General features: G+C 42.0%; 2 protein-coding genes across 3 annotated transcripts in view; one reads left to right on the top strand and one right to left on the bottom strand.

Annotated features, from left to right (window-relative positions):
* Window positions 1-1,662, top strand: part of LOC128454981 (plexin domain-containing protein 2) — a 7,315-nt gene extending 5,653 nt beyond the window's left edge. The window contains exons 12-14 of the mRNA XM_053438601.1: window positions 539-574; window positions 1,126-1,283; window positions 1,447-1,662. Coding sequence (XP_053294576.1) covers window positions 539-574; window positions 1,126-1,283; window positions 1,447-1,662 — 410 coding nt within the window. The remainder of the gene's footprint in view (window positions 1-538; window positions 575-1,125; window positions 1,284-1,446) is intronic.
* On the bottom strand, window positions 567-25,449 carry LOC128454980 (rab effector MyRIP). Of its 2 annotated transcripts, XM_053438599.1 has the most exons (16): window positions 25,154-25,449; window positions 23,544-23,716; window positions 17,510-17,731; window positions 14,986-15,122; window positions 11,858-11,938; window positions 10,978-11,075; window positions 9,582-9,662; window positions 9,129-9,275; window positions 8,648-8,783; window positions 7,678-8,243; window positions 5,222-7,132; window positions 4,033-4,212; window positions 3,723-3,884; window positions 3,040-3,138; window positions 2,884-2,944; window positions 567-2,797 (listed from the first exon to the last, which is right to left on the bottom strand). In XM_053438599.1, the coding sequence occupies exons 2-16, from the start codon at window positions 23,651-23,653 to the stop codon at window positions 2,781-2,783; spliced, it is 4,008 nt and encodes a 1,335-aa protein (XP_053294574.1). In that variant the 5' UTR covers window positions 23,654-23,716; window positions 25,154-25,449; the 3' UTR covers window positions 567-2,780. The 2 variants fall into 2 exon arrangements, with proteins under 2 accessions (XP_053294574.1, XP_053294575.1); XM_053438600.1 differs by lacking the exons at window positions 567-2,797; window positions 2,884-2,944; window positions 3,040-3,138; window positions 3,723-3,884; window positions 4,033-4,212 and adding an exon at window positions 4,797-5,033.

The following is a 25,449-nucleotide window of genomic DNA, read 5'->3' as shown; positions in this document are numbered from 1 at the left end:
GTAAGCTCCGACAGTGTGAGGGTCAAGTGGTCAGCTATTTCCCAGGCCTCTGCTAGATCATAGCCGAGCGTATATACAGCGCCATGTTAAATACTGCATAGTGTCCTCAGCTACGGGAGGATGACTCAGTATGTGTGCATCACTCTGTGCTCTGGTTGGGTCACAGTATAAGGGGGGGGGGGGGGGGGTGTTTTATTTGACTGTAGTGATTAATGATTGTATCGGAAGCGGCAATGTCCAACTCCAACTAAAGTCTATTCCCTTATTTCACTTTGGAAGAAGGAAGAGTAAAGTAAAAGTACTATTGTATTTATTTATTAGAATTTATAACAAAGTTCTTTAAAAATGTATTGATCTAGTAATTAACCATCTACAAATGTAGTCTCTTACATTCCTTATGTCTTCAGATTGACTCTTGTTTTACTGTAACAGTGACATTCTAGTGTCATAGTGAGATTTTATTTCTCTACAGAGATTCTAAGATTCCCTACAAACAAACTAATATACTAAATGTCATGATGTGTTTCTGTTTCTATAGATGACACAAAGATCTCGTTACACATCAGTGAAGCTCGTAAGTCATTTAATTTATTGCACTTTCACAAAACTTGGTGAGAAGATCACTTTGGAAAAACAAATTGTTCCAACATTTTACTGCAAACTGCATTTTAAAATAGAGGTAAAGTTTATATGCATCCTATAGGACTATAGACCTAAAGCTTATAGAAGTGAATCAATAAAAGTATGATTGTTTAGAATGAGAAAGACACAATCTGCAGTGTATTTAAACAATTGTTCTTTATCACATTGTATCAATGACGTCATTATGAAATGGGAAAATGTGGGACTGAATCCACTGCTTTTCAAATATTTTAAAAACAACCATATTTAGAAATGATGATTGCATGACTTACAGTGTTTTGCACTTATCTGTGTGCACACCAACATTTTTTGCATCACACCAAGTTATGGATAAAAACTCAACATTGATTTTTAACTTGTTACTCATTTGCAACTTGCAGTATTTTTGTATTTACTTGTATTTTCCTGAGTGTAAAACATTTGCGTCAGAATCCATGTGATTGTGACTCAGTGAGTCCCCCCCCCCTAACCTCTGTGCAGCAGCAGACGAGGAGGAGGACACGGGAGAGGGAGACGAGCGGCTGCAGGTCGGCCTCCTGGCGGGCATCGTCCTGATGATGGTCTTCATGGCAGCAGCCGTCCTCCTGTCGCTGTACGTGTACAGTCATCCCACTTCCAGTGCCAGCCTCTTCTTCATGGAGGTGTTTATCTCTTTATTGTAACGGTGGTAATGGCTTGTTCAAGTGTACCTGACAAAGTCTGTGAAGGAGCAGTACCAGCTTTCCCAAATTCAACCAAAATCAATAATTTCTATTGATTTGAGACCAGATTCTTGAATTATCCGTTGTCCTCTCCTTCACACAGCGGCGGCCGACCCGCTGGCCCATCATGAAGTTCAGACGAGGGTCTGGTCACCCGTCCTACGCCGAGATGGAGGCGCCCGGTCAGGACAAAGAGGGCTCGGTGGTCATCGACCCCAAGCAGTCGTTTGTGATGTCGGACAGAAGAGAGAGCGAACAGAAGGAAGGATTCATAGTCCCTGATCAGAGGGAGTGCTTCCTGGTCTCAGAGAGCTCCTGACCAACACTACACGTCCCACAAGGCTCTAGGGAAAGAGCTGGTTCTCTATGGGAGTTAGCGCTACGTGCTCCAATGCTGAAATGTTTCATCACTATAGCTGCTGCTCAAGTTCACCTTAAGGACAGAACTCGAGCCCAGAGAGGAAAAGTTAACTTCAGATGTTTTAATGTAACACTTTGGCTTTCGTGTTTACTTGTTGAGCCAGCGAAAGTTTTTATTTCATGAAGGAAACTGGATAAAACTTGTTTTTACTTTACTCAGGTCACGCACTCATGTTTACTGCTATGTTAGTTTGGAGTTCCTTTCCCGTTCCCACACCTACTTCAGACGCAGGAATGTCGTATTAAGGTGTCAAGTCCTCACCTTTACACCCCCCCCCCCCTCCTCCTCCTCCAACGGGGAGCCACTTTTCAATTTTTTTTGTATTTTCTGTTCTTAAGAATAAAGGCAGTAAACAAGTTACTGATTGTTTTTCTGTACAAATACATACACAACAAGACGGAAAATACAGGTTTATGTCATCCATAATATCACTGTTAGACAGTCCTTCAACATTTGTCTAACAAGCTGTAATTGTTCTCGTGTGAACTGTGTATTCATGACACAGTAAAATGCTGATGCTGTGTCTTTTCTGTCACTACACATCATTTGTAAAACTTCAATTGATTAGAAAGTTAAATGTCCAACTCATGGCCTTTGTTTTTTATCACTGACTGTGTAACAGAATCATTTCACAGGACTTATCTACTTATTTTTTTTTTATCCAAAAAGTCAAAGCCCAAATGTGTGTGATTGTCTTGTTCTGATTTCAGCTGCACTGCCTCTTACATTTGGATCAATATGCACATTTAAAAAACTTATTGGTGTCAAATCCGAAAATAAATTCATTTCATCCACTGTACATTTCTAAAGACGACACCAGAATCAATGATTTCCTGCACATCCACACACAATCTACGTCGAGCACTAGTGTCCCATATTAACTGAGGTATGTTTAAGATCAAATTAAGGCAAAAATAAAACCCGACTGGATCATTTAAGACTGGCTTGTAGGCTGCAGGGTCAAAGGTCAAGGCACTGCTGTGTTGGAGGTACTGCAACGGTCCTGGGTCCGTGATTTAGTTTTCTTTGTCCTCTAGTGGAATAAAAAAACATTCAGTGAATATTTGAATTTATATTTAAAAACCACTTGAAATGTTCAAAACGAAAAGCCACTCGAACCTTTCACTGGTGGAGCAGGTAGTCGCCTCCTCAGTTGTCTGGTTGAGTCGAGGGTGACCGGCTGTGAGGATTCATGTAGAATGTGTTTGACATAAAGTTCGGACAGTAACGCTGTTCACTCTTCTGATAAATTATCAATATCAACAGGTATTTTACCATAACTGGAATGGATCTGGCCTTAGTGAAGCGTGACTGTGTGTCCACGTTGAGGCCGGCGCTCTTCAACGCAGCGATTCTCGTAGAGATGTCGCCGATCTGCAGCAGCAGGGACACAAACAGCTTATGCAGTACATGTTTGTACCAACAGGGGGCAGGACAGCTTGGAGTGAACAACAATCAGAGTCATATTGTGGTCGTTACATCACTTTTAAACTGCTTGAACCGTCTGTTATAATCGTAGACTGTGTAAAGATTGATGTATACTCCAGAGTGCTGAAGGGCCTGAAACCTGCATTCTCTATAATGACCAGAAGAGGGCGACTCCACTGGTTGCAAAAAAGATGTTTGCTTCTATAGAAGTCTACGAAACAAGTGAATCTACTTTTCACTTGATTTATAACATCAGTGAACATTTAAAGGAGTTCATGGTTTCAATCTCTAGTTTCATGTCTTTTTCAATACAACATGATGTTCATCTTGTACATTAGGGTCCAATTTAGAGTGAAATAGTTGGGGAGGTTGACACTGTGTGATGGGCAGCTAGTACCATCTAATGCTTCATAACTCCAACTCACAAACCAACGGGTGAAACTCCCCGAGGTATTCAAAATGAGCAGTAGAAATTAGGATCTGTGAACAGTCCCCTTACGTCTCTGACCATTGGTGCAGTTTCCACCCACCTGTAGTTCCGACTGTTGGACCTTGGCAGCAGCTGACGCCACCTGCTCCTCCAGGAAGGACAGCTCCATGTCGGAGGTGGAGCTGCGGATTCCCCTGGCACACTCCTCCAGGTCACTCAGCTCCGCCTCCAGACCGAACACTGAACCAGCCGCCACATACACCTGCAGCACGCACCACAACAACACAGGCTTTACTTCACATCCAGGTATTTTATATGCAACCAAGATGAACCCAGATGATTTAACATGAACCTGCTTTCAGGCCGAGAGCTCCTAAACAAACTCTGAATGATAAGAAAGTCAAACTTACGTTCTCCTCCAGTGTGGAGAACTGTTGGTCCAGCTTCTTGGCGTCGGTGTTTGGGGGCAGGGAGGTGGAGGAGGGTCGGGCTTCGTCTCCTCCCTCGACTCCCTGCAGCAGCTCCTCAGTGGCGTTCAGCACCTTCAGCACCTGAGTGGTGATGCGGCACAGGGACGATGCTGAATACCTCTGCAACACACATACGCACGCACACACGCACACACAAATACACACACACACACACACACACACACACACACACACACACACACACACACAAGTTCTTAAAAAAGACTCTTTGTAAAACCTGATGTTTTGCAGTGTGATAAAACAGTACAATTAGATTTTCATTTATTCTGAAGTCATCGCTTTAGTTTTATTCTTTACAGGGTTTTTTGATGCCTGATGAAACTTGAGTTGCACATCTACTACTTTGTCACAGTGTGTACAGGATGTGGACTCAATATAAAATATTGAAAAATCTAATAACTCCAGATATCCAGATGTCAGTGTTGAATTTGGCCAATTTGGACGTGCAATACATCAATATCAATTACTGCAGGTCACTTTTACAGTTTCTGAAAGAAAACCTGTAACCAGCGTCACCACAGGTTGAGCAAACAGACTCTGGGTTTAAAACCAGCTCAGCACTGGTTCCAATAAAAATGAAAAACTCTAAAACACATCACTGCTTTAAACAGAGTCGAAACACAAACATTGAAATGGTTATTTTGTGGAGAAGGATTCTCTTTATATCCCCAGTGGATAACTGGATGTTATTTAACAGATTAATAGAAGAGCATCAACAGCGTATAGAAAAATAAACTTTGGTTAAAAAAGTTGCATGAGAAGAATTTGTGAGGAGAAGAAGTGCAAATGAAGTTGAGCTGCAAATTAATTGTTAAAATAATTTTTTTCTCGAGCTTCCTACAGCAAAACTGGTTTGTCCTCACCTGCTGCAGAAGAGTTGACATTAACTGTATAGTGTTGTAAAGCTCGGCGTCACTACCCTGCACGGCACAGAGAAAAGACAGAGAAGAAGAAACAGCACAGACATGGAGGCGGTAGTTAGCCGAGAGGTTAGTGAGGCTGTCAGTAGCAGTGCAGAGAATATTTGAGTGGTGTCAGTTGCTCCGACAGAGACGAGGTGTTATTGTTAAGTTTGTGAATGAAGAGGAAACAGAGCAGCGGTGCTTACATGTTGAATCTCCTCTGGTGACAGAAAACCCTCTTCATCCCTCTTTTCCTGAGTTTCCTCCAGTTTCTCATCCTTTTCTTTACTTTCGCACTCGGCAGCAGCTTCCTCCATCATTTTCCGCTCCATCGCTATTTCTCCACCTCCTTCCTCTTGCTCCTCATCATCCTCTTCTTTTTCCCCACACGTCTGTTGGGCCTCGTTTGTCTCGTGATCCAAACATATTCCTTCTCGTGGATCTGCATCTTTTTCTTCCTGCTCGTTTGTTTCATTTACATTTTCTACCTTCTCCACACTTCCTGTCTCCTCTGAATCGTATCCACCTTGTGCCTCAGCGACCTTTTCTGTGACACCACTCTCCTCCTTTATCTTAATGCTTCCATCTCCCTCTGTGGCCGGCGGCTCTTTATTTACTCTCCTGTTCTCTGCAGCTGTTTCCGCCTGCATGTCCTCTAAAGTCATCATCAACATGCTGCTGATGATTCTGTCAAACTCTGCTTCGTCCTCCTCACTGTCCGCTGACGCTTCCCAACTCTCCTGAGCCTCTTCGCTTTCTTTTAACTTCTCGTTTTTGCTGTTGTCCAGTGTCCATGCCTCTGGCTGATTGTCTTTTTCCACTCGTGTCTCATTTGAGTCGATCGTCTCTTCTGTTTTCTCAGCTTCAACCACTGATTTCCTCTCGTCTCCCCCTCCTGTCTCTTTTAAGGTTTCAGCCTCGTCCTCACGTACATGCGTTGCTACGGCTGTTATCTCATCCTCAACCCTCTCTCTTATCTCGATCTGGCTTGTTTCAGGATTTTCTCTCTCTCTCTCATCGTCCAAAACATCCTCATCCGTTGCTTTCTCCTCCTCACTCTTCGTTTCCTCACTTTCATCCCTCAAATCAAACATGTTCACATCCAGATCTTCGAATGATTCTCTCCTGTTGTCCTCTGCTCCTCCCCAAACCTCCTCTGTCTCGAAGCTGCTCTCCATCTCTCCTTCCTTCACCTCCTGCTCTCTCTCCCCCTCGTCCTGTTCGACTCTATCCAGCTCGTCCTCGGTGGATGAAAACTGCGAGGCGCTGACCAGACTGGCCAGATCTCGAAGCTGAGCGGCCTGAACTGCCTTCTCAGCCTGTAACGTCCACAGCGTCTCCTCGTCCATCCCTTGCTCCCCGTCTCCGTCTCCGCCCGCTCGGTCCAGCTCGTCCTCCTCTGTGGAGGAACACTGGACGGCCTGGACTTGGTTTGCTAATCTGCACACTTTCACAGCCAGCTCCTCGTGGCTCCCACTCTCCTCCTCTGTCTTCCTCTCGTTAACGCCAAGTCTGTCCAGCTCGTCTTCTGTGGAGGAGAACTGCGTCGCTCGCACTTCTCTCTCCAGTCGACAGAGTTTGAAAGTGAGTCCCTCCGTCTTCTCCTCCTCTTCCTCGTTATTGTCTTCATCCCATTCTCCCTCACTAGGGCCGACTCTGTCCAACTCATCATCGGTAGAGGAAAAGTAAGTGAGTCTGGACTGAGCCACGAGTCTGTACAATCTGTGCTTCATCTCTTCGTCATCTACTTCATAATCTCTCTCATCCTCCGGCCTCTCATTCTCCATTCTTCCTTCATCCAAGTCGACTTCCATCTTCCACAACCTCTCCTCCTCGTCATCTCCATCCTCACTTCCTTCTCTCCTTTCCTCTCTCTGTCCATCATCATCAGATATTCTGTCTTCCTCGAGCACCTTCTCTCGATTGGAAGCTGCTGAAACTCGGCCAGCACGCTGTTGTAATTCTAATTCAAGCTCCTCCTCCGTCTGATTCGCTGCATGTCCAGTGGGGTCGCTCTCGAGGTCAAAGGGTTCAGGGGTCGTGGCTTCACAGGTCAACGTGTCGGACGTCAGGGCATCAGAATTAGGATGGGACTCATTGTCTCTCTTGTTTAAATCCTGAGGATACGAGAAGACAGAGTTAAATGTTTTAACAGAGCTGGTTATGTTGCAGCTGGAGTTCACAATGCTGCTGAAGTTCATAGGCATTTTTTATATTTTCTAACAAATTCCAACTTTACCAAGGACACAGGTGGTTTAACAGTAAGTTCATGGGGAATTTAGGAATTATTATATAATTTCATTTTGATCAAATAATCGTTTGATCAACTAAATATTTTTTTTAATGGGAAAAATGTCTGTAACAAGTTTTGAAAGTCCCAAACACTACTACACTTGTCTATCTCATCCAAGTAACTAATTAATCAATCAACTCATGATTCAGATTTTTCCAGTTCTGCCTTTATAAAGTGGATCGTGACTTTTAACTTCAAAATCCAGACTTTACCTTCATGAGCCCCAACAGGAAATTGAACATGTGACAATACCAAAGGCTACCTGACCTTATATCACTATTCCTCATTAAATGATCTCCTACTCTTAATATTTGCCATTGAATGTCTCAAATCTCATCAGTTTGTAAATTAATATGAGATATTTCTTACCGACACAGAAGAAGAAGCAGCTACTTTTTTACTCTTCCTTTTCCTCCGCGATCTCCTGGCTTTCCCCCCCTCTGGCTCAGCCTCCACACCACTCCTCTCCTCCTCTTCCTCCGTCGCTCCTTCTACATTGAAGTTCACATCAATGATACTCGTCCTTCGTAATGCTGAAGGTCGCCTGATCTCCGCAGGCACCTTCCTCTTAAACAGAGCGACCAGAGGTTTATGAGGTTTCCTGTTCCCCTCAGAGTCTGAAAACAGAGCGTCTCTGCTGCCTCTGCGGCTCGTCAGCGGGGACGCCACACTGTCCTGAGCGTCCTGCAGGTTCAGGTTGCAGTCCGTCATCTTCCTGTGGATCTGCTGGAGGGCAGCGCCCCAGGAGCTGTCGGGCTCAGGCTTGTCCTCGTCGTCAGAGTCCATGCCTTCGTAGGCGGACACCACCCCGGACTCCCTCTCCAAGGCACTGTAGACCTGGCTCTTCCTTCGGGTCAGCAGGGTGGGGCGAGACAGCTGGGTGCTCTGCAGGGCGATCCAGTTCCCGTCTGGGCTCTTCAGGACTGAAGATACACCTTTGCGTGCAAGCACAGATATCATGTAGACGGGCAGAAGAAGAGGACATATGTCAAATACACAAATAAACCGAAATCATAGAGCAACAAAACAGAGAGGGGGTAATTATTAGCTGACAGACTTGAGCCTGTGTCCACGTCACACCTCTTTTCTTTTTAATTGTTATCCCCTTTTGGAAAAATCTTTACTGAATCTATACAACATTAATACTATATTCTAGAACAAAAATCCGGAACCACTATTATTTGGGAAGCAATATTCAACATCAGAAAACTAGAAAAAAAATGTTGGGAGATTTCAGCTCGAATTTGAAATAAGTTGTCTTTGGGTTTGATAATTCTGGGCGTGACTCCGCTCTCAGAGGTCACAGCTGAGGTTACAGAGGTCACAGTAATGCGCGTACCGGCGTTGTCGAGGAGGTCCACACTCTTCCAGGCAGAGATGGTCGAGCCGCTGCCTTCCTTCTTCAACGTTTGCAGAGATTCTTGTATCAGCCCTGGAGCGTCGGTGGACAACAGGGAGAAGGCAGAGTGTGACCTCTGAGGAGAGAGAGAGGACACATTTAAAAGGGTCTTAAAAGATGTTTATAAAAATCTCACCCGTGTGTTTAACAGTTTTACCAGCAGAGGTCAGCATTTATCACCACACCCACACACCACTGGCACATTTTGGCCAACCCACTTTTTCAAAGGGCTGTATGATGGTTAGGAGGATTCGGGTCGGGCATTTAGTTGTGATACTTATTGTTGAGGGGGCTGAGGAATATATTTTTGGCAGCGAGTGTCCTCACTAGTACAAGAATTTGTGTGGGTCCCTCCATGACCCTGCAGGTGTGTTTGTGTGTGTGTGTGTGTGTGTGTGTGTGTGTGTGTGTGATCTGTTACCCAGAGGCCTGGTTGGTGTGTGAGCGAGCAGGAGGTTTCATCACAGGTTGACTGATGATGATGATGAGGGTCGCTGGTTTGTCCGAGGGGCCAGTCCTGGTCGTACTCTGTCCTCATCTCAGCCAAAGTCTTCTTCCTGTTAATGATCTTCAATACACAGACACGTTATCAATACTTCATGCAACTCTGATACCAGATCAGAACACACAATATACAGTATATTCTTCATCCAATGCACATTAATGGTTTGTTGTTCTGGTTGCAGGAGGAATATGTTTGCAGCAGAACAGCTGTGAAAGCTTCACCCGCTGACTGACATTGGACTGTTGCGTAACCGATTCCCACACAGTGAATCAGCCTAATTACAAACTATAAAACATCTGTCTGTGCAAAGTGACTCTGCAGCAGCTCACACATGCAACATTGAAACCCGTTGTTTGTTTTTCTTCTCACTTTTTGCACAATAGTTTTAGCCAGTTCGTCTATGAGCTCTCCTCTGTGCTCCCGCAGATAGTGGGCCTCATCCTGCTTCTCCTGGTAAACAAACAAACAAACACACACACACACAAATAAGAAAGCTTTTAAGCACCACACACACACACACACACACACACATTATAAGCTGATTACTTCTCTAAGTATACACTCTGAATATACATATTTGATGTACTCTGTTGAAAAGCTTTGGGGTACTTTAACAGATTAATAAATCTCTTCGAACGTACACTAGTAGTTCTCAGTGTCCGCTGCTGTATTTCAGATTTATCTTACAGTTTAAGTTTCTGGTGTCATAAAATGATTAAGGAATTTAAGTTATGGATGCCCATTGAAAACATTATGAGATATGAGCCAATAACCTGAGAGTACCTGATATTAATGTACATGTCTAATGAAGGATGAAGTGTTGGAAAACTGAAATATTATAGTCAAACAAGGAATAGATTATTAGACCCGGGGCCCAGGGCCATGGACAAGGATGTTTAAAAGACAAACTCTTCTTCTACATGAAAGAGATTTAAAGACTTAAGTTGTATTGTCGCTCGGCCATTTTTTTAATCTTTTTCTAGTTGTTTTGCATTTCTTGTTTTACTGCGTCTCTCTCTGGTCCATCTGTGTCTCTGTAGTTGTAGTTCAGATTTTCTTTGTAGTTGTTCTGCATCTCTGTCATCCTGTTGTGTCACTTGGTTGTTCAGGCTCATTTATGCTGCATGTGTCAATGGCGACAGACAGAGTCTTCTGTCTGTATTCTGTATTCTGTGACCATGTCCATCATTTTGTTACGAAACAGACAGAACAGAACAGGACCGCCAGGAATCATGTAGCTAACGGTTCCAGCAGACGACCAGTGGACTCAAGGAAGAAACTCCAACAGCGTCGGAAATTCTGAGTTTCGGGGTTGAGACTCTTGATTCTGCACTGCCCTCTAGTGGATGTATTGCATAACACCCATGCCAAGTATGACAATGATTCACATCATTTTAAACATTGTGTGTCTCTTTGTAGACAAAAGGTTTGTGCACTTGTGACATAGAACCACATGTTCCGAAAAATCACTACTATGTGTTAAGTATTATCGGCCTATGATTTATGTAATTTTATTCCATATTCTATATTACGTTATGTATCATATTGTCGTATTAAAGTGTCATGAATACAGATGAATAAATATTACAGAGTGAAACATAAACATGACAGTACTGAGTATGGTCTGAAAATCCACTCTGGTGCATTGCTGTTTATAGAGAAACAACTTCTAAGATCTGTTTTTGTGTAAGTGAAAGACAGCAATTTACCAGAAAATGTCTATTTATAATAACACTATTGATAAGAAATGAGTAACATCAATAACCTGACTGGCAGTGTCGTACTCCGCCTCGGAAATGGCCTCGTCTATGGCTTCCTCTGCCACCCGCAAGGCCACAGTGAGCGTCTCCGCCATGCTGTGCTCTGCAGGCAGACAAATACCAGAGTCACAGTTTGGTCAAAAACGTCAGTCACTCAGTGTAATTGCATTGTTTTCAGCATTGCATTACTGATGTGTCCCAGCCTCAGCCATGTTTCTGAGCCACAGCAGACTGAGGCGAGACCATCGGGCTGCTGCAGCTTTTCATTCATGTTTTCAGTCACTCATCCTGTTGGTGCAGTGAACTGAGATGTGAGACTTCAGTGGGACATCAGACCAACACATGTATTTTAATGCAACCAGCTCCAAAGTAATCAAACTATTCATTCTCCACTGTGTTATGGGCTGTGAGGTACAAGGAGGGTGTCAGCACAGTCGGTGTTGAATATCTGAGCTTATGGCTTCCTGAGTGGATTGATCATTTAACCTTGAAGTGGATAACAGGGCCTCAGAAGGTCAGTTTGTGATCCATTTCTTATGGAAATGAAATTCAGTGCTCACTGCAGGAAGCTGGATTAACAGTCAGGCAACTGCCCCGAGTCCCCGAAGGTGCCAGGTTCACTGCGAGGTAAATAGTGTGAACTGATTCAATCAACTGAGTTAATAGAAAACTGACAAGGAAAGAGTTTCAAAGTGTCTCCAACATTTTTATCTAATTATCACTTCCATCTTGGGGGCCCGTTGCAAAATCTAGTCTCCATTGAATATTGTGGGGAAATGTGTATATTAGACCCTTGGGCCTTTTTATCTGCCCATTTGATATGAGGATGGAGGAAGCAGCTTAGGATAAACAATGTTTTTATGAATAAATCAAATATGTCTGTACCTTCACTTTGTCTGTAGAAGGTTGAGTCGCTCCCACAGACGCTGCCCTCATTGCAGACGCTCTCCTCGTAGGCGCTGCCCTCTGTACACACACACACACACACACACACACACACACACACACAGATGTGGACATGGATATACAAATACATAACATCAAAGTGATTATTTAAAGACAAAATAAAGACAATTTAAAATAACTGGTTGATCATATCCACATTGTAAACATAAATAATTCTGAAACCTATTGAGCCGATAGCATCACTCTTTTAATATGAAGTTTGACATTTTAAAGTTCATTAAACCTGTCATTATGTCCATAGTGCCCCCCCTCTAATGCTGAGCCTTGAGTCCTTGTCACGTTATGTAAATATTCATGCAACAATGCAGCCATTGGAGGTTATGTAAGTGCATTAGCGTGGACTCGTGTGTGGCATTACCAGGCAACCTGATCTGCACCGCAGGCGCTGGTTGAGAAGTAGAGAACTCAGGGTCACTTCCAATCATTTTACTAAACTGCAGATTATTTTTAAAAGGCAGAGAGCACTCTACTCGTATTCTTGGAGACTAAAAACTATGGGCAGGGCACAAGTTCACTGGTGTGAGACGTCCATTAACTCAGGATATTTATTTGTATTTCAGAGGCTGGAGTTTGTTCCTATGACCCTCTGGTGACTGTGCTGCAGAGACTCAGGACACATTTAGCCTCGGAACAGGGAATAGAGTCTTTCACAGCAGATTAAGGCCACAGTTTCCCTGAAGGCACCGTGTGAACATGATGAACTGACAGTAACATACATGAGTATATGTGTCACCACAGTGATCAGTATTACCATGAATGTACAGTGAATGACAGCAGGTTATCTCACAGTAGTTAAACTCATTCGCAATCCCGTCAAATCAGTTTTAACCAAAGATTGTTAAAAAAACATTGACATGTGGGTTGTTAATTGGACAATTAAACTAGTATTAAACCTATGATTTTCAAGTCAAAAATTAAAAAGTGTTGTTTTGTTTTGTTAAGTGTAAATTTATGGTTTCCTATATCTTTTAAATCTGTTTGAGATCAGAAAAGGAGTTCATGTTTTCGTCCGTCCGTCCATTAGCAGTATTTTGCTAAATTCTCTGGATGGATTATAATGAAACGTGGTGGAAGGGTCCAGAAATAACCTATAAAATGTTTGGTTCAGATCTAAATCAGGGGGGCGGACATGGATCTTAATGTAAAAAAAGAAGCATAATTAGATGATTTATTCAAAATGTGCGGATTGGTGCAGATCCAAGTAAAAACCTGCATCTTGTCAATTTAAATGTGATTTCAAAATGCCTGTTTGTTGAAAACTATGACGTTTTGACTTATGACGCATAAGAAGATCCGATTTATACTACGTTCGTTCTCTCACCCACTCCCTCCGCTCCCCGGGGTCACTTTTCTCTTTTTGCGTTACTCTTTACAGGAGGATATCTGTGAGCGCTGTTGAGTCACCGGGCTGTGGTGGAAAATGCTCCACTGCCAAATAAAGCTCACACACGATGATGCCTCTACCCCACAGCTCTCAGCTCCCAAATGTCAGCTCCATTATTTCTGGTGCTTTTCATGCAGCATCCCATTTGTCTCATGCAAGGCAACATTAGTATGAGTCAGACTATGCTGATGGGATTTGGCAGCTGAATTCATACGGCTGAAGCGAAGCGGGTCTGTCATGAACAAATTAAAATGCATGATATGTTGTGTGCCAAGTGTAAAATGCAAAAAAAGAGCTTCCTGAATCAGAATGAGACGCAGAGCAGCGTCCTGATGCCGGCCCACATCAGGCCTCCTCCCACCAGGGTCACAGCGCTGCATCATCTGCAGCCAGCGACCTCCACAAAACACCATCCTCTAAAGCCCCTCTCCTGTTCAATCACAGCTAGAAGCTTTGAACCCATGACCTGGAGATTAACTCCTCCTCCTCTTGTTATGTGTGCATGGAGGAGCATGTGCTGCTCAGTCATAGCAGAGCAAATACATCTTCCTTACCCTGTTTGTGCCACAAGATTCACATTAAGCTCTGGAGCTGCGTAAAGAAATATGCTACTGACCCAGTGGAGAGGGAATAAGACTGAGACAGCTCTCTTCTTAATAAGGAGTTTGCCCCATGTGGTCGAATGGAGGAAACCAAATCAATTCAATTGTAAACCTTGTAAGGAGAAACCCCTGAAAAGAAACATTATATTCACAATCTGCTTTTATCAATGATCAGGAATGAATTGTCACTTAAATTTAAAAAACTTTAAATTAAAATGAATGATTGGTGAAACTGAGAAAAGTTTGTGTCTTCTGTCAGCAAGTGGCCCTCAGGTCAGATCCCATTGTGACATTTAAAAATGTTTGTGCAACATCACAAAATCAAAAGTTATTAAGTTTACTATTACATGGAAACATAATTTAACTCAATGACTACTTACATTTAATAAACAAAAAACAAAAAAAATAATCTTTGATTATCAGTCAATCAACTATTTGATCAAGAAACTAAACATTTCAGCTCCATTCGAGTTATAATAAATCGGTTTTTATAACAACAACTGTGCAGTTTATACAAAAGCTTTTATAAACTGAGACCCAGAAGGTCGGATCCCTTGTGTCTCTTCTGACGCAGAGGAAGCACACACACAGTTTGGAGTCTGGCAGCGGTCACATTAATCTGCTGAAGTTATGTGAGATGAAAGCCAAGCAAGAGATTAATCCTGTTCCAGCCTGAGGTCCAGTTCTCAACTGGTTTGACATGTGGAACCTCAGAACTCCGACAAATTCAAAAATCAGGTGGACACAGTTTCACACACATGAGAGTAATGTCTCCGTACAGAGATGTGTTTAGAGCATTCAATGAAGGAATAGGTTTATGATAAAGGTCTGAACTGCTCAGATAGAGGATTGAACCTTTTCAGTAATCGGAGGGTCAATTATTGTGTTGTTCGTTTTCATTTCCTTTTTTTTTAACGGTTAACTCTAAATTCTAACTGAGCCTTTAACTGAAATAATACATTTCCTGACAACACATAATGGACAGAGTAGATGTTGGTTCTCTCTGAGGTTTCTATGTTTTTCTCTAGACACAAATAAAAAGGGATTGATTGATAGATTACCAGTCAGCTCTGAGAGCGCACTGTGCTGAGCCAAGTGCTTCCTGTAGAGAGTCTTCAGCACTTTGGCGCTGCCAAATCTCTTGAAGCGCCTCTTCACATCAGTGTAGAACCATTCCAGTGACTGAGTCTTCAACAGCCTGAGAAAGACACAAAAAACTGACATTTAAGTTTTTTATTTTTGTATCTTATCGTAAATATATGGAAATACAGCTATTAACCTTCATATCAACTGCAGAAAAAGGTATATTAGCATTTTTCAGTCACGTGACACAATAAAAAAGTAATCAACAGTAAGTCACAATAAAAAGTAGAACAGACAGAGGTTCATAGTGAAACAGGATAAAAGGAAACATAGACGTAATAAGAAGTGCAATTAAAACAGCATTAACAGCCAGTTTTGTAAACAGAAGAGGTGAAAAATCTCCCCATTGCATTGACTTTACATATATAAAAACAAACTTTGCATCTTACACTGTGACTAATCAGACAAATCCACCACATATTTAGCTTTGAGGAGACAAGAAGCCTCTAGCAACACATAGAGTTACAGAAGATAATCGGTGACAGGTAAAGGCGACACGCATCCAAAAATGTATTTTGGTCCAGATTTGTTTTCTCTTCTGCCAACTGCACCTTTACAAAGTGGATGTCGTGTGTACAGTTTGTCTCACCGGCCGGATGAACCCATCCACTCCACCCTGCAGCTTCACTGCAGCTGCAGGGTGAAGCCTGTTAACAGGAGACTCAGGTAGCCTGAGGAGCGGCTCCGAGAAACATGTGTGACCTTGTTCATCTGTTTGCGTGTGTGTGAGTGTTTGTGCATAAATTCGAACAACTTTGAACTCAAAGGTTAAACAGCAGAACAAGAGTTTGAGAGTCGGGTCATTTATGTCCATGATAGAGTTGGAAAATGCAGTTAGGCAGCGTTTCTGTTTTTACTGTTTTACCAAATGACAAGTACATCCAGAATAAAGCCATTTGATTTGCATATAGAAAGTATCAAACAAATGGAGGTACCACCCACTAACCGTTGTATGGCCATTTACACAAACGACAACTGTGTGCAAGTGTAACAGAGGAAGATGACAAATAACAACACAAAGGGAGAATGAAACATTTGTGAAAAGGTCATTGGGTAGTTCGATTTTCCTTCATCAAGAACATTGCCACGTATTATCAATTATAAAAACACAGTCACCGTAAGAGTGGACTTTGATTCCTGTCTAAACTTCCTATGATACAATTACTATATAATATAATAACGGTTTTCACTCCTCACCTTCATGTCTCCTGTTTGAGACGCAAATGAACTTGGATTGAATTGAATGTCGAGGAGTGGCAGCTGAGGGACGCAGCAGAGGAACTCGTGTCAGCATGTTTAATGAGTTACCATCTGCTCACATGTCACTGAGCTCCATGTGACGGGCTGTGAGTGGGAGCGGGTGCAGTCGGTGTGTTGACAAGGGGCTGGGGGGGGGGGGGCTGAAAGTAACACAGAAAGTCTCCCAAGTGTCAAAGTGTCACTCGTCTCCAGGAAACTTCTGCACTCGGCAGGATGGTGCTAACCCTAACCCGAAATATTGAATGAATCTGCAAAACCCCAGATTATGATCAATAAAATTCTTTGTCCCTGCTCTGTGTTTACTACAGTGTGATGAAAATATTAAGCTTTGCACTCTGATATGTTGTCGAGCAGTTATGCTCTCGGTGACTAACGTCCCTTCCAGCTCCTCGCCTCCAGCAGAGATGAGCAGGTCTGGTGAGCTCACTTCTTTTGGAACAAATACCCTCGAGGAAATTCTGCTCTTCAGCCCGAATCAAAGCTGACGCAAGTGATGTCACTCAAGGCAATTTATCAGACTTCACACAGCTCAGCCAGGAACAACAACCTCTGCACAGCTGCTTAACATAGAAAGACAGTGTTTTGTGCATTGATGAAAATAAATGTTCATCAATCAAATGTTCTTTCAGGAAAAAAACGTATATTTAAACTGTGAATTGAATACATGGCATCCACTGCAGGACCTAAGGATAAGTCAAGACATGGACCTCAGCTGCATTCTGGCGTTACTGTGTTTTAATAGCTGAACTGTTAAGCAGCGCATGTAACGCACATATTAATTTACTCCACCACTCATACAAATATCCCGAAAGGTTTTGTAATGAAAGCTAGAAAATATTCTAAATTCAACTATCCCTGAAATACAGTGAATAGAACTTGCAATTAAAACTTTCACACTCTTTATAGAAGAAATGGAGACTCCAGCCCCACAAACAGGTGAGTCCTGTTCCCTCTGTCATGGTGCGTTGTCAGGATGCGTAAAAACATTCCAGCCAGTGGTCGACTTCATGTTTTGCGAATTATGTTCTAAATCCATCTCTCCAGCAGCAGCAGCAGCAGAGTAAGACCTTATCAACCTTTGACGTCAGCGTCAGACTCTCATCCTGAACTTGACCTCCTTGCAGGAGGCACATGCACACACACACTTAGTAACTGATGCACCAGCACCACTGCTGACCTTACCTGCTCTTCTGGCAGGCGGAGCAGAGCCAGGCTTTGTCCTGCTTGACGTAGACCCTGCAGGCCTTGCAGACGTTGTAGCGGCAGTCGCGGCACTGGCGTTTGGGGTTGAACAGGAAGGTGAAGGGCAAGCAGCAGCGGATGCAGCAGCGCTGGTTGAAGCAACTCTGCCGTGACAGCAGGAGGCAGCGACTGCCCTCCTCCTCCAGCTCCTGCTTCAGTTCACTGTGGGGAGGAGAGGGAGGGAGGGAGGGATGAGAGGATGGTTAGAGGGAGAACATACTGGAATCAGGAATGTGTCTGTGTAAGAGAGAGAGAGACTTATGATGAATCTATTAAAATAATGCATATTAAGTCAGAATGTGTGTGTGGGTGTGGGTGTGGGGGATCTGTGTGTGGAATGAGATTGGGAAGCAGTTCATCTCTGTTGAGGGTTTATTGTGTCAAATAGAATGATTATCACAATGACAATCACACACACAGACACACACACGCATGCACATACACACCTAAATCCTCTGCCTCCCTTTAATAAAGATGATTCCGAAATTAAAGTGGTTTCAAAACATTTCATCATTTAATCATTTTCTAAATGATTAAAAAAAGGAGTGGCACAGTAACTAATTCTAATGTACCATTTTAATTCCAAGTGACAAGAGAAAAAAATCATCCAACAACATCTGAATATTTAATCAGCACATTGCATCTTTCTTTATTCATAATAACTGTTGTCTGCCGAGCCCTTGTAAAGGTTAAAGGAGGCAGCAGAGCTGAATACTTCATTAGTGAGTTCCCTCGACAGCAGCAGGAGCTTTTCTGTCTGTACGGCTCCGGATGCTCAAGGAAAATAAACAGTATTGTTTGAGAAAGCAACCTCACAATTAAGTTCTTAGCTTTAGAGGTTTGGAGCTTTTATGTCATATAACATGTACGTGGGAGTTTCCCAAGTTGAGTGTATGGAAATGAAAATGGAAATGTAGATGCTTTAATAACTTTTACACTTTATATTTATATTAAACTTTCAACGTCGGATTTTCTCACCACTTTAGGTAAAACGAAAGAAAGCTGAGAACAAAACAAACATTTGAATTGATATGATGAGAAAACCGTTGTCTAATTATACAGCAAACCATTATAGAGTGACAATATCATAACTTTGACCCATGCTTCAGTCCAATATTCACTGTTTTTAGCTTTGTTTTTAGCTCCACCACCTGTTGAGAGAAGTATCTGTCTTCTGAGCTTCTAAATGCACCACTGTGTTTAACTGCTCGTTTCTAACTTTATGATATTAAAAGGTTTTTAGGGTCTTTTCCTTTTGAAAACAGCCGCCTTATAAAAACATGCAGAGAACCGGGTTTTTATTATATTTTACAGCTGCATAGTTGTGAGCTGTGAAACCAGTTCCATGTTAGAGGAAAGGAAATCTCTCATCCTTTAAAATATCTCATACAGTTTATTTAATACACTGATCCACACACATCAGCACATGAATAGTTAATCACACAATATTATAAAACATGTGCACACCAGGCGAAAGCAAAGGGATAGTAAATTACACTAGGAAAACAAAATTGATAAATGGGTGAGTGATTGAGGCAGAGAACAAGAAAGTGGTGTACGTCTGGGTAAAAAAGAAAAACATCCCTTATTTTGGGCTGCACCGGCATCAGCCAGGACTGAATGATTTATGGGTGATTGTTGCTGGAGACTGATGGAGTCTGACATCATGAGGAGAGAGGCAGGGACACACACACTCTGAGCCTCCAGGTCGGTTTCATTCAGGTTTAAATGAATCAAGTTCAAAATGTGAAGGAAAGAAAATGTGGAGCTTTTGTGTAGATTGTATATACACGCGTGTGTTTGTTTGTGTTGTGTTGTGGTGTGGTGGACGGACGATACCTTGACCTGAGAGGAACCCAGCAAACCTGGTGCAGATGCAGATTAAGCTGAGGATACATTTTTTACTTTTAAATTGCTTCTTAAAGAATAAGAATAAATGTTTGACTTTGTCCAAATGTGGTTTAAATTCTACAAATATTTAGTCCAATAAAGTAAAGGAAGAAATCAGCATTTGAGAAAGTAGAATCTCCCGTTAAGATGGATCAATAACCAAAAGATTTCCATCATGATTCAGCTCTATTATACACCCCATACAACTTGGAAATTCTCTTATAAAAGCCACATGTCCTTGAACATTAACGCAGGTGATTCGAGCAGCCCTAACCTCCAGGTCACATTTTCTCCCGACTCTCAAACTATAAAAATGTACCAGTGTCCCTAACGTGCCCGTCTGACAGAGAGAGACGGCTGCTCTCTCACCGCAGCAGCATACAACATTACTCAGACTCAAAGGACGGTATAAATAACTAGGAAACATAGCACACACACACACACACACACACACACACACACAGACACACACAAAATAGTGAAGTAACATGCAGAGTTACAAAATGAACAACAACCACAATGGTGACAGAGCAAACACGAGCAGCAGCAGCAGCAGCAACAGTCATTTCTCTTTCATCTCAAAGCGTGTGAGGACACATGAAACCGTCCAGGTTCAGCAGCTCTGTCCTCACACTCCCTCGTCTAAAGGAGCTTTCTAGCTTCGGGCGGAAACACAGAACAAACAGGTTTCGAGCTGCGTCAGACACAATAATCCTCACAAAAAGTCTGGTTCTTGGTGATAAGCCTCTGTGACATCTGCTAATGTGTACTCACATTATTTATTTTGTGGTGTAGATGGGGCTCAGTTCTATTTCTGTTTAGGAAGATACAATCCAGTTGTTTATTATGAGAAATGTGGAATACACCAGGGGTCCTTCTCTTCAGTGGCGTGAGACTGTGGGTGGCCACCAACCTGCCTCATTTGTGGGCTTAACCAGAAAGTTAATAATAACAACAAAAAAGTAGGTATCATGGGCTAAAGTTACGTTAGGTGTAGTAGTAGTAGTAGTAGTAACAGTAGTGGCAAAATGTATTTTATGCCACATTTTATTTGGCTTTTGAATCAATTAAAACTCACAGTCCAGCACATTCCTCCATCAAGGCCCAACAGTCTCTTTAAATCCAATCAAGCTGCACCCAATGTCTCACACACATAGATATCAGCTGTCAAAAAAAGCCCTATCCAAAACATGTTCCCTTATCCAGATGCACAGCAACAATGAATGGGCCCTTTCCTGACCCAGACTGCCTTATGGGAATCCATCCAGTAGTTTTTCTTTAAACTTGCTTACAAACAAACAAACCATCAAACAAACAAACAAACAGACTCCACGATTTGATTCTGTAAAAATATGTATTACTATTATTTGTGCACCATCTGTCTCCCAGTCTATTTAAGATATATTTGAATGTAAATATATAGATGGATACTTTATTAATCCCGTGGGAAATTCAGATCATCCAGTAGCTTGTACACTTAACACATCAAGTGTATACAGAATAGTACACAAAGAAATACAAAGCATGACATTTTATTTGCTTGGATTTTCATTGTGCGTCTGGAGAAACTGGTGTTTGTGCATGTGTGTGTTAACAAAATCAGTGTAACATTGCTTTACATGAAACTACTAAACTCTGCCTAATTTCAGAGAATATCAGAACTTTGAGTATTAAATTAAACAGTAAGTACCCAAAATATATAATCAAGCTTATATATTTCGATTAGTTGAACCTGGCTGTTTAAATAACCTGAATAATCTGTTAAAATATACTGTTTACTGCAGGATTTTAAAACCTTTTTACTGCTCGACCCAAACAGAAATCCTGCTAATCTCATCCCTAGTTATTTTCCTTTGTCGAGAGTGAGACTGAAGCGGAAGAACAAGGCAGGACCAACTTAAATTGAAACATGGGGGGCCCATCTTGTGCAAAAGCAAAATTCACAAGCTCGTCTATATTCCTTCCCTGACTTCAGCTGTAGACACTGATTGCTTTCCTATACGCTCCCGTCTATCAGTCACTGGTGTTTGTCATTCTGTGAGGCTGCTGACTTCCATCCCAGGGGGAGTCGCTGCAGAAAGCGAGAAGCGAGATTCATAAAGTCGGAGCCCACTTAACAACTCGAGGGAGCACAGCCTGCGTGACACCAGGGATTTACCTGATAGATGTGATATTAGAAAACCGTACATGTTCCTATAGTGTCTATATACCTCTGCTTATAAAGACACATGGTGTGAATGTGTTCCATTCACAGCTTTTAGTTATTGTAGCTGTTGAGACAAACATTATCAGAGAAAAATAGATCCAAGCTCTGAGGAATTATCTTCTTGGCTTCTCCCAAAACCGAAACAGGTTGGAAGCATCAGAGAAATGTCAGCGTGTGTCACCTCATACCTCGTAAACAGATTAGCTGTTCATAAGCACCTTACTTGTTGAAATGAGAGAAAATGGCAACACTCGCCACTTAATCCCTCTCGGTCGTATCACAGGAAAAACCTTGTGGTTGTGCAATGATTCCGATAGAATAACTTCAGTCATGGTTTCATTGGTGTCTGTCAGCTGAGGGTTAGGGATCTTAGTCCAAGTTGTTTTCAAGGTCCCCCCATCAAGATGCACACACGGTCATCAACTTAATGTGTTGTGAAATTAGTTTACATTAGCTCTTGCATGTTGTGTGAGGCTGCAGGATTTTAGCCCTCTACTCAGAGGCGTTGCAACAGGGTAGGTAACTGAGAGAAGAACCCTGAGAACTGCAAGTCCCCAAAATCAATGCAGGACCCCCCAGGTCCCTTTTTCCAAGGGGCCCCCAAAGTCCCTTGAAACTCCCCTGAAAATACAGCTGATCAAGGCTAATACCACATGATGCAGGATTTTTTTTTCGAGGAAAATAAAATGAACAGGCAGAAATACTGGTTGATAATCACTTACTGCAGATACACTCAGGTGGTAGTTTATTACGTACAACAAACTAATAGACTAACAACTGAGTGAACTGAAATAAACAATCAGCTTGGTCATTATACTGTCCTCTCATTAGTAGAACTGAGGGGATTTGGAAAATATTATTTGTACACTAGAGTGCACCATTTTTAACAGTGAAGAAACACAAACAGTATTGTGAAAATACCATAATATTATTTCTCCTCACTTTCTATCTACTTTTCTTTACATTGGTCTTCCACAAGATCGACTAAAACACTCAAACGGCCGACTGAAATTATTCTACGTATAGACATATTAATAAAATTCAATTTTAATTTGTCTGCAGCCAAATTACACTCTACATCATCTCGAGACACTTCACAGAGTGAGGTCAGGAACTTACTGAGAAACCCAACAGTTCCCGCACAGGCAGCTAAATGACTCCATTATGAGATTAAACTGGTGTCTGTGTTCATGATCTACTGCTGGAAATACAGAACACAGACAGGCATACTTATATTATATTATATTATATTATATTATATTATATTATATTATCATAATGAAAAACTCAAGGGATGAACCTGCTCTGTCAAGATTGGTATAAATAAAGTTCCCAGAGTTGTCCCGTGGCTCAAAATACAGACAATGGGGCTGAAGACAGATTTCCACATTAAAGCCCGGTGCATTAGAAGCTGCAGGAAATTACAGCAGATTATTTGATCTTGAATATTTGACCTTAGAACAGCAACTTATCATTTGACTAAATGGTCTGATCGATGAAAGCATTTGGGGAGGATTAACGTTGAAGGCTCCTCCGGGAGGAAATGAGCTAACTGTGTTATTCTTAATATCTGAAAACAAATCCTTTCCGTCTATTATGCACCCCTCACTCTCTGCCCGGACTCGAACCCACGTCATTAGCATCTCCCTCTTGTATTTCTGTTCATGTGTATTGTGTTTGGGCTCCAAAGGCATGATTGGTTCTGAGGAAGCTGGTGTGAGTACAACAGGAAAGGGCCGTTCCCTTCCTGCCCAGTGTTTAGAGGACAGTCCTCAGAGGGTTAAATTGTAAGGATCATTAAGAGTGAGTGTAAAAAAGCCAGCCAGCTCATCTGGGTCTCAACCCTGTGACACGTTCACCACGGTGGTCTGAACCCACCTGAGTCGCTTCTCCTCCTTCTTGCGTAACGTCATGTCCCTCTGCACCACCTGCAGCACGTGCTCCGCCTCGTTGTCCGTCAGACCCGACAAATCCAACTTCCGACCCATTGCTGGCAAACGTCTGGCTGTCACTCAGGCCCTGTGACCAATCAGTGAGCTCGCTGTTGTCATCTGATGAACAGAAAATTACACAGTTTACCAAGAAAAACCACACAGAACTAAGATTATTGTGACAAATATTCACATAGTATTATTTGTAATACCTATACTTGGCGTGACTATTTCCTTTTATGCTTCTTGATACTTTAGTTCGACCACATTTCAGAGAAAAATATCTTTACTCCATTAAATTGCATTTATCTAGCAGATATAATTACTTTAAGGATATTTAAAAATATGATCAGGTTATATAATACAACATAACATGAAATGTTAAGGACTTAGATATTACTGTGCAGGAGTATTCAGTTTCTGGACATAGTTTTATTGATACTTTAACCTCTTAAAAGCATCCGATGATGTGATATATGACACAGTGCACTAACAGTCAGGGATCATCGCATAAGGTTTGTATAGACTGACGGGTGTAGGTGCCTGATGTGCTCTGATAAAGCATTTTAAGACAGAAATAAAATACAACATAAATGAACTTATCATTCACCTGCACTAACTCATTTAATAACCAGTATAACATTGTTTTGAAATGAGATCTAAATAAGATTAAAAAACAAATAGCATCATAAAATAAAACATGAAAAGGTCACGGGTGTGCCACTGCTGTGTTCCTCTCTGTGGACGTTTGGGTGCATATTCCTGGAATAATAAACCAACTATGTTCAAGAAATATCAATATCCAAGACATAGCATGTTAAGGCTCCAGAGAAATACAGTGAATCTACGACAGGACACATGCGTCAGCCCTGATTCCACCGTGCAGCTCAGATTCAAAACCCAGTCCTGAACTGTGTGAGCTCTGCAAACTCAAGCCCCTTACACAAGTAGAGCAGGGGAATTAACAGCAGGCAGGATTTGGGATTTCTGTAATAGCATTCCTGAGCAGGAACTCAGTCTTTCTCTGCCGGACTCTAAGTTGAATCCAACTTTAAAAACAAAACATTTGAGAAGACAGTTTATCAGTGATAATCGATGCGGTGCTGGAAACAGAGTGAGAATATGGATCAGAGGTTTTAAAAGTGCAATAAGTTTTTATGCATCAGTTGTTTTAAGTACTTTTACTGGGATGTTAAATAAGGATCAAACTCTATCATGACGAGAACAAAAATCTTAAAAAGATTTGGTATTATACACACAAACACACACAAAAACACACACACAAAAACACACACAAACAAACACACACACACACATATGCATCCATCCATTCATTTGGGATAACCTAACTCTGACCATGACCAACTTCATGCATAACCTTAACCCGGCTTTGGTTATAGTCTGGGAGTTTACACTGGAAAAGTTCCTCAAGAGGCAAAAATAACGAGCACACGCACACACACAAGAACGATATGCAAAATCACACCAGACTGCAGAAGCCTCCATCTGAGTATTTTCTTTTAAAGTAGTTTTATATAAGATTGTAGTAAAACTCACTGATCTCTGCCTCCGTTGCTCCTGCGGGTTTAAAACATGATCCCCGCTCCACCTTCACCGAGGAGGAGAAACACGTTAAATCCTTGAGAAGATTGTGAGTGACTCTCTGCCCAATAACCCAGATGTGATGTTAGGATCCTCTCCAGCAGAATGTGTGTGTGTGTGTTTGTGTGTGTCAGCAGCCGCTTATCATCCTGAGAGTATACCATGATGAAGCTGGATCCTGATTAACTTCACTGTTTCTCCGCTGGACACATCCCAGAACCGTGAGGTCCGTGGTTTGTGAAAACACGGTC

The sequence above is a fragment of the Pleuronectes platessa genome, chromosome 13, assembly GCF_947347685.1.
Source record: "Pleuronectes platessa chromosome 13, fPlePla1.1, whole genome shotgun sequence".
Classification (NCBI taxonomy): domain Eukaryota; kingdom Metazoa; phylum Chordata; class Actinopteri; order Pleuronectiformes; family Pleuronectidae; genus Pleuronectes; species Pleuronectes platessa.
This window is presented reverse-complemented; position numbering and strand designations above follow the sequence as displayed.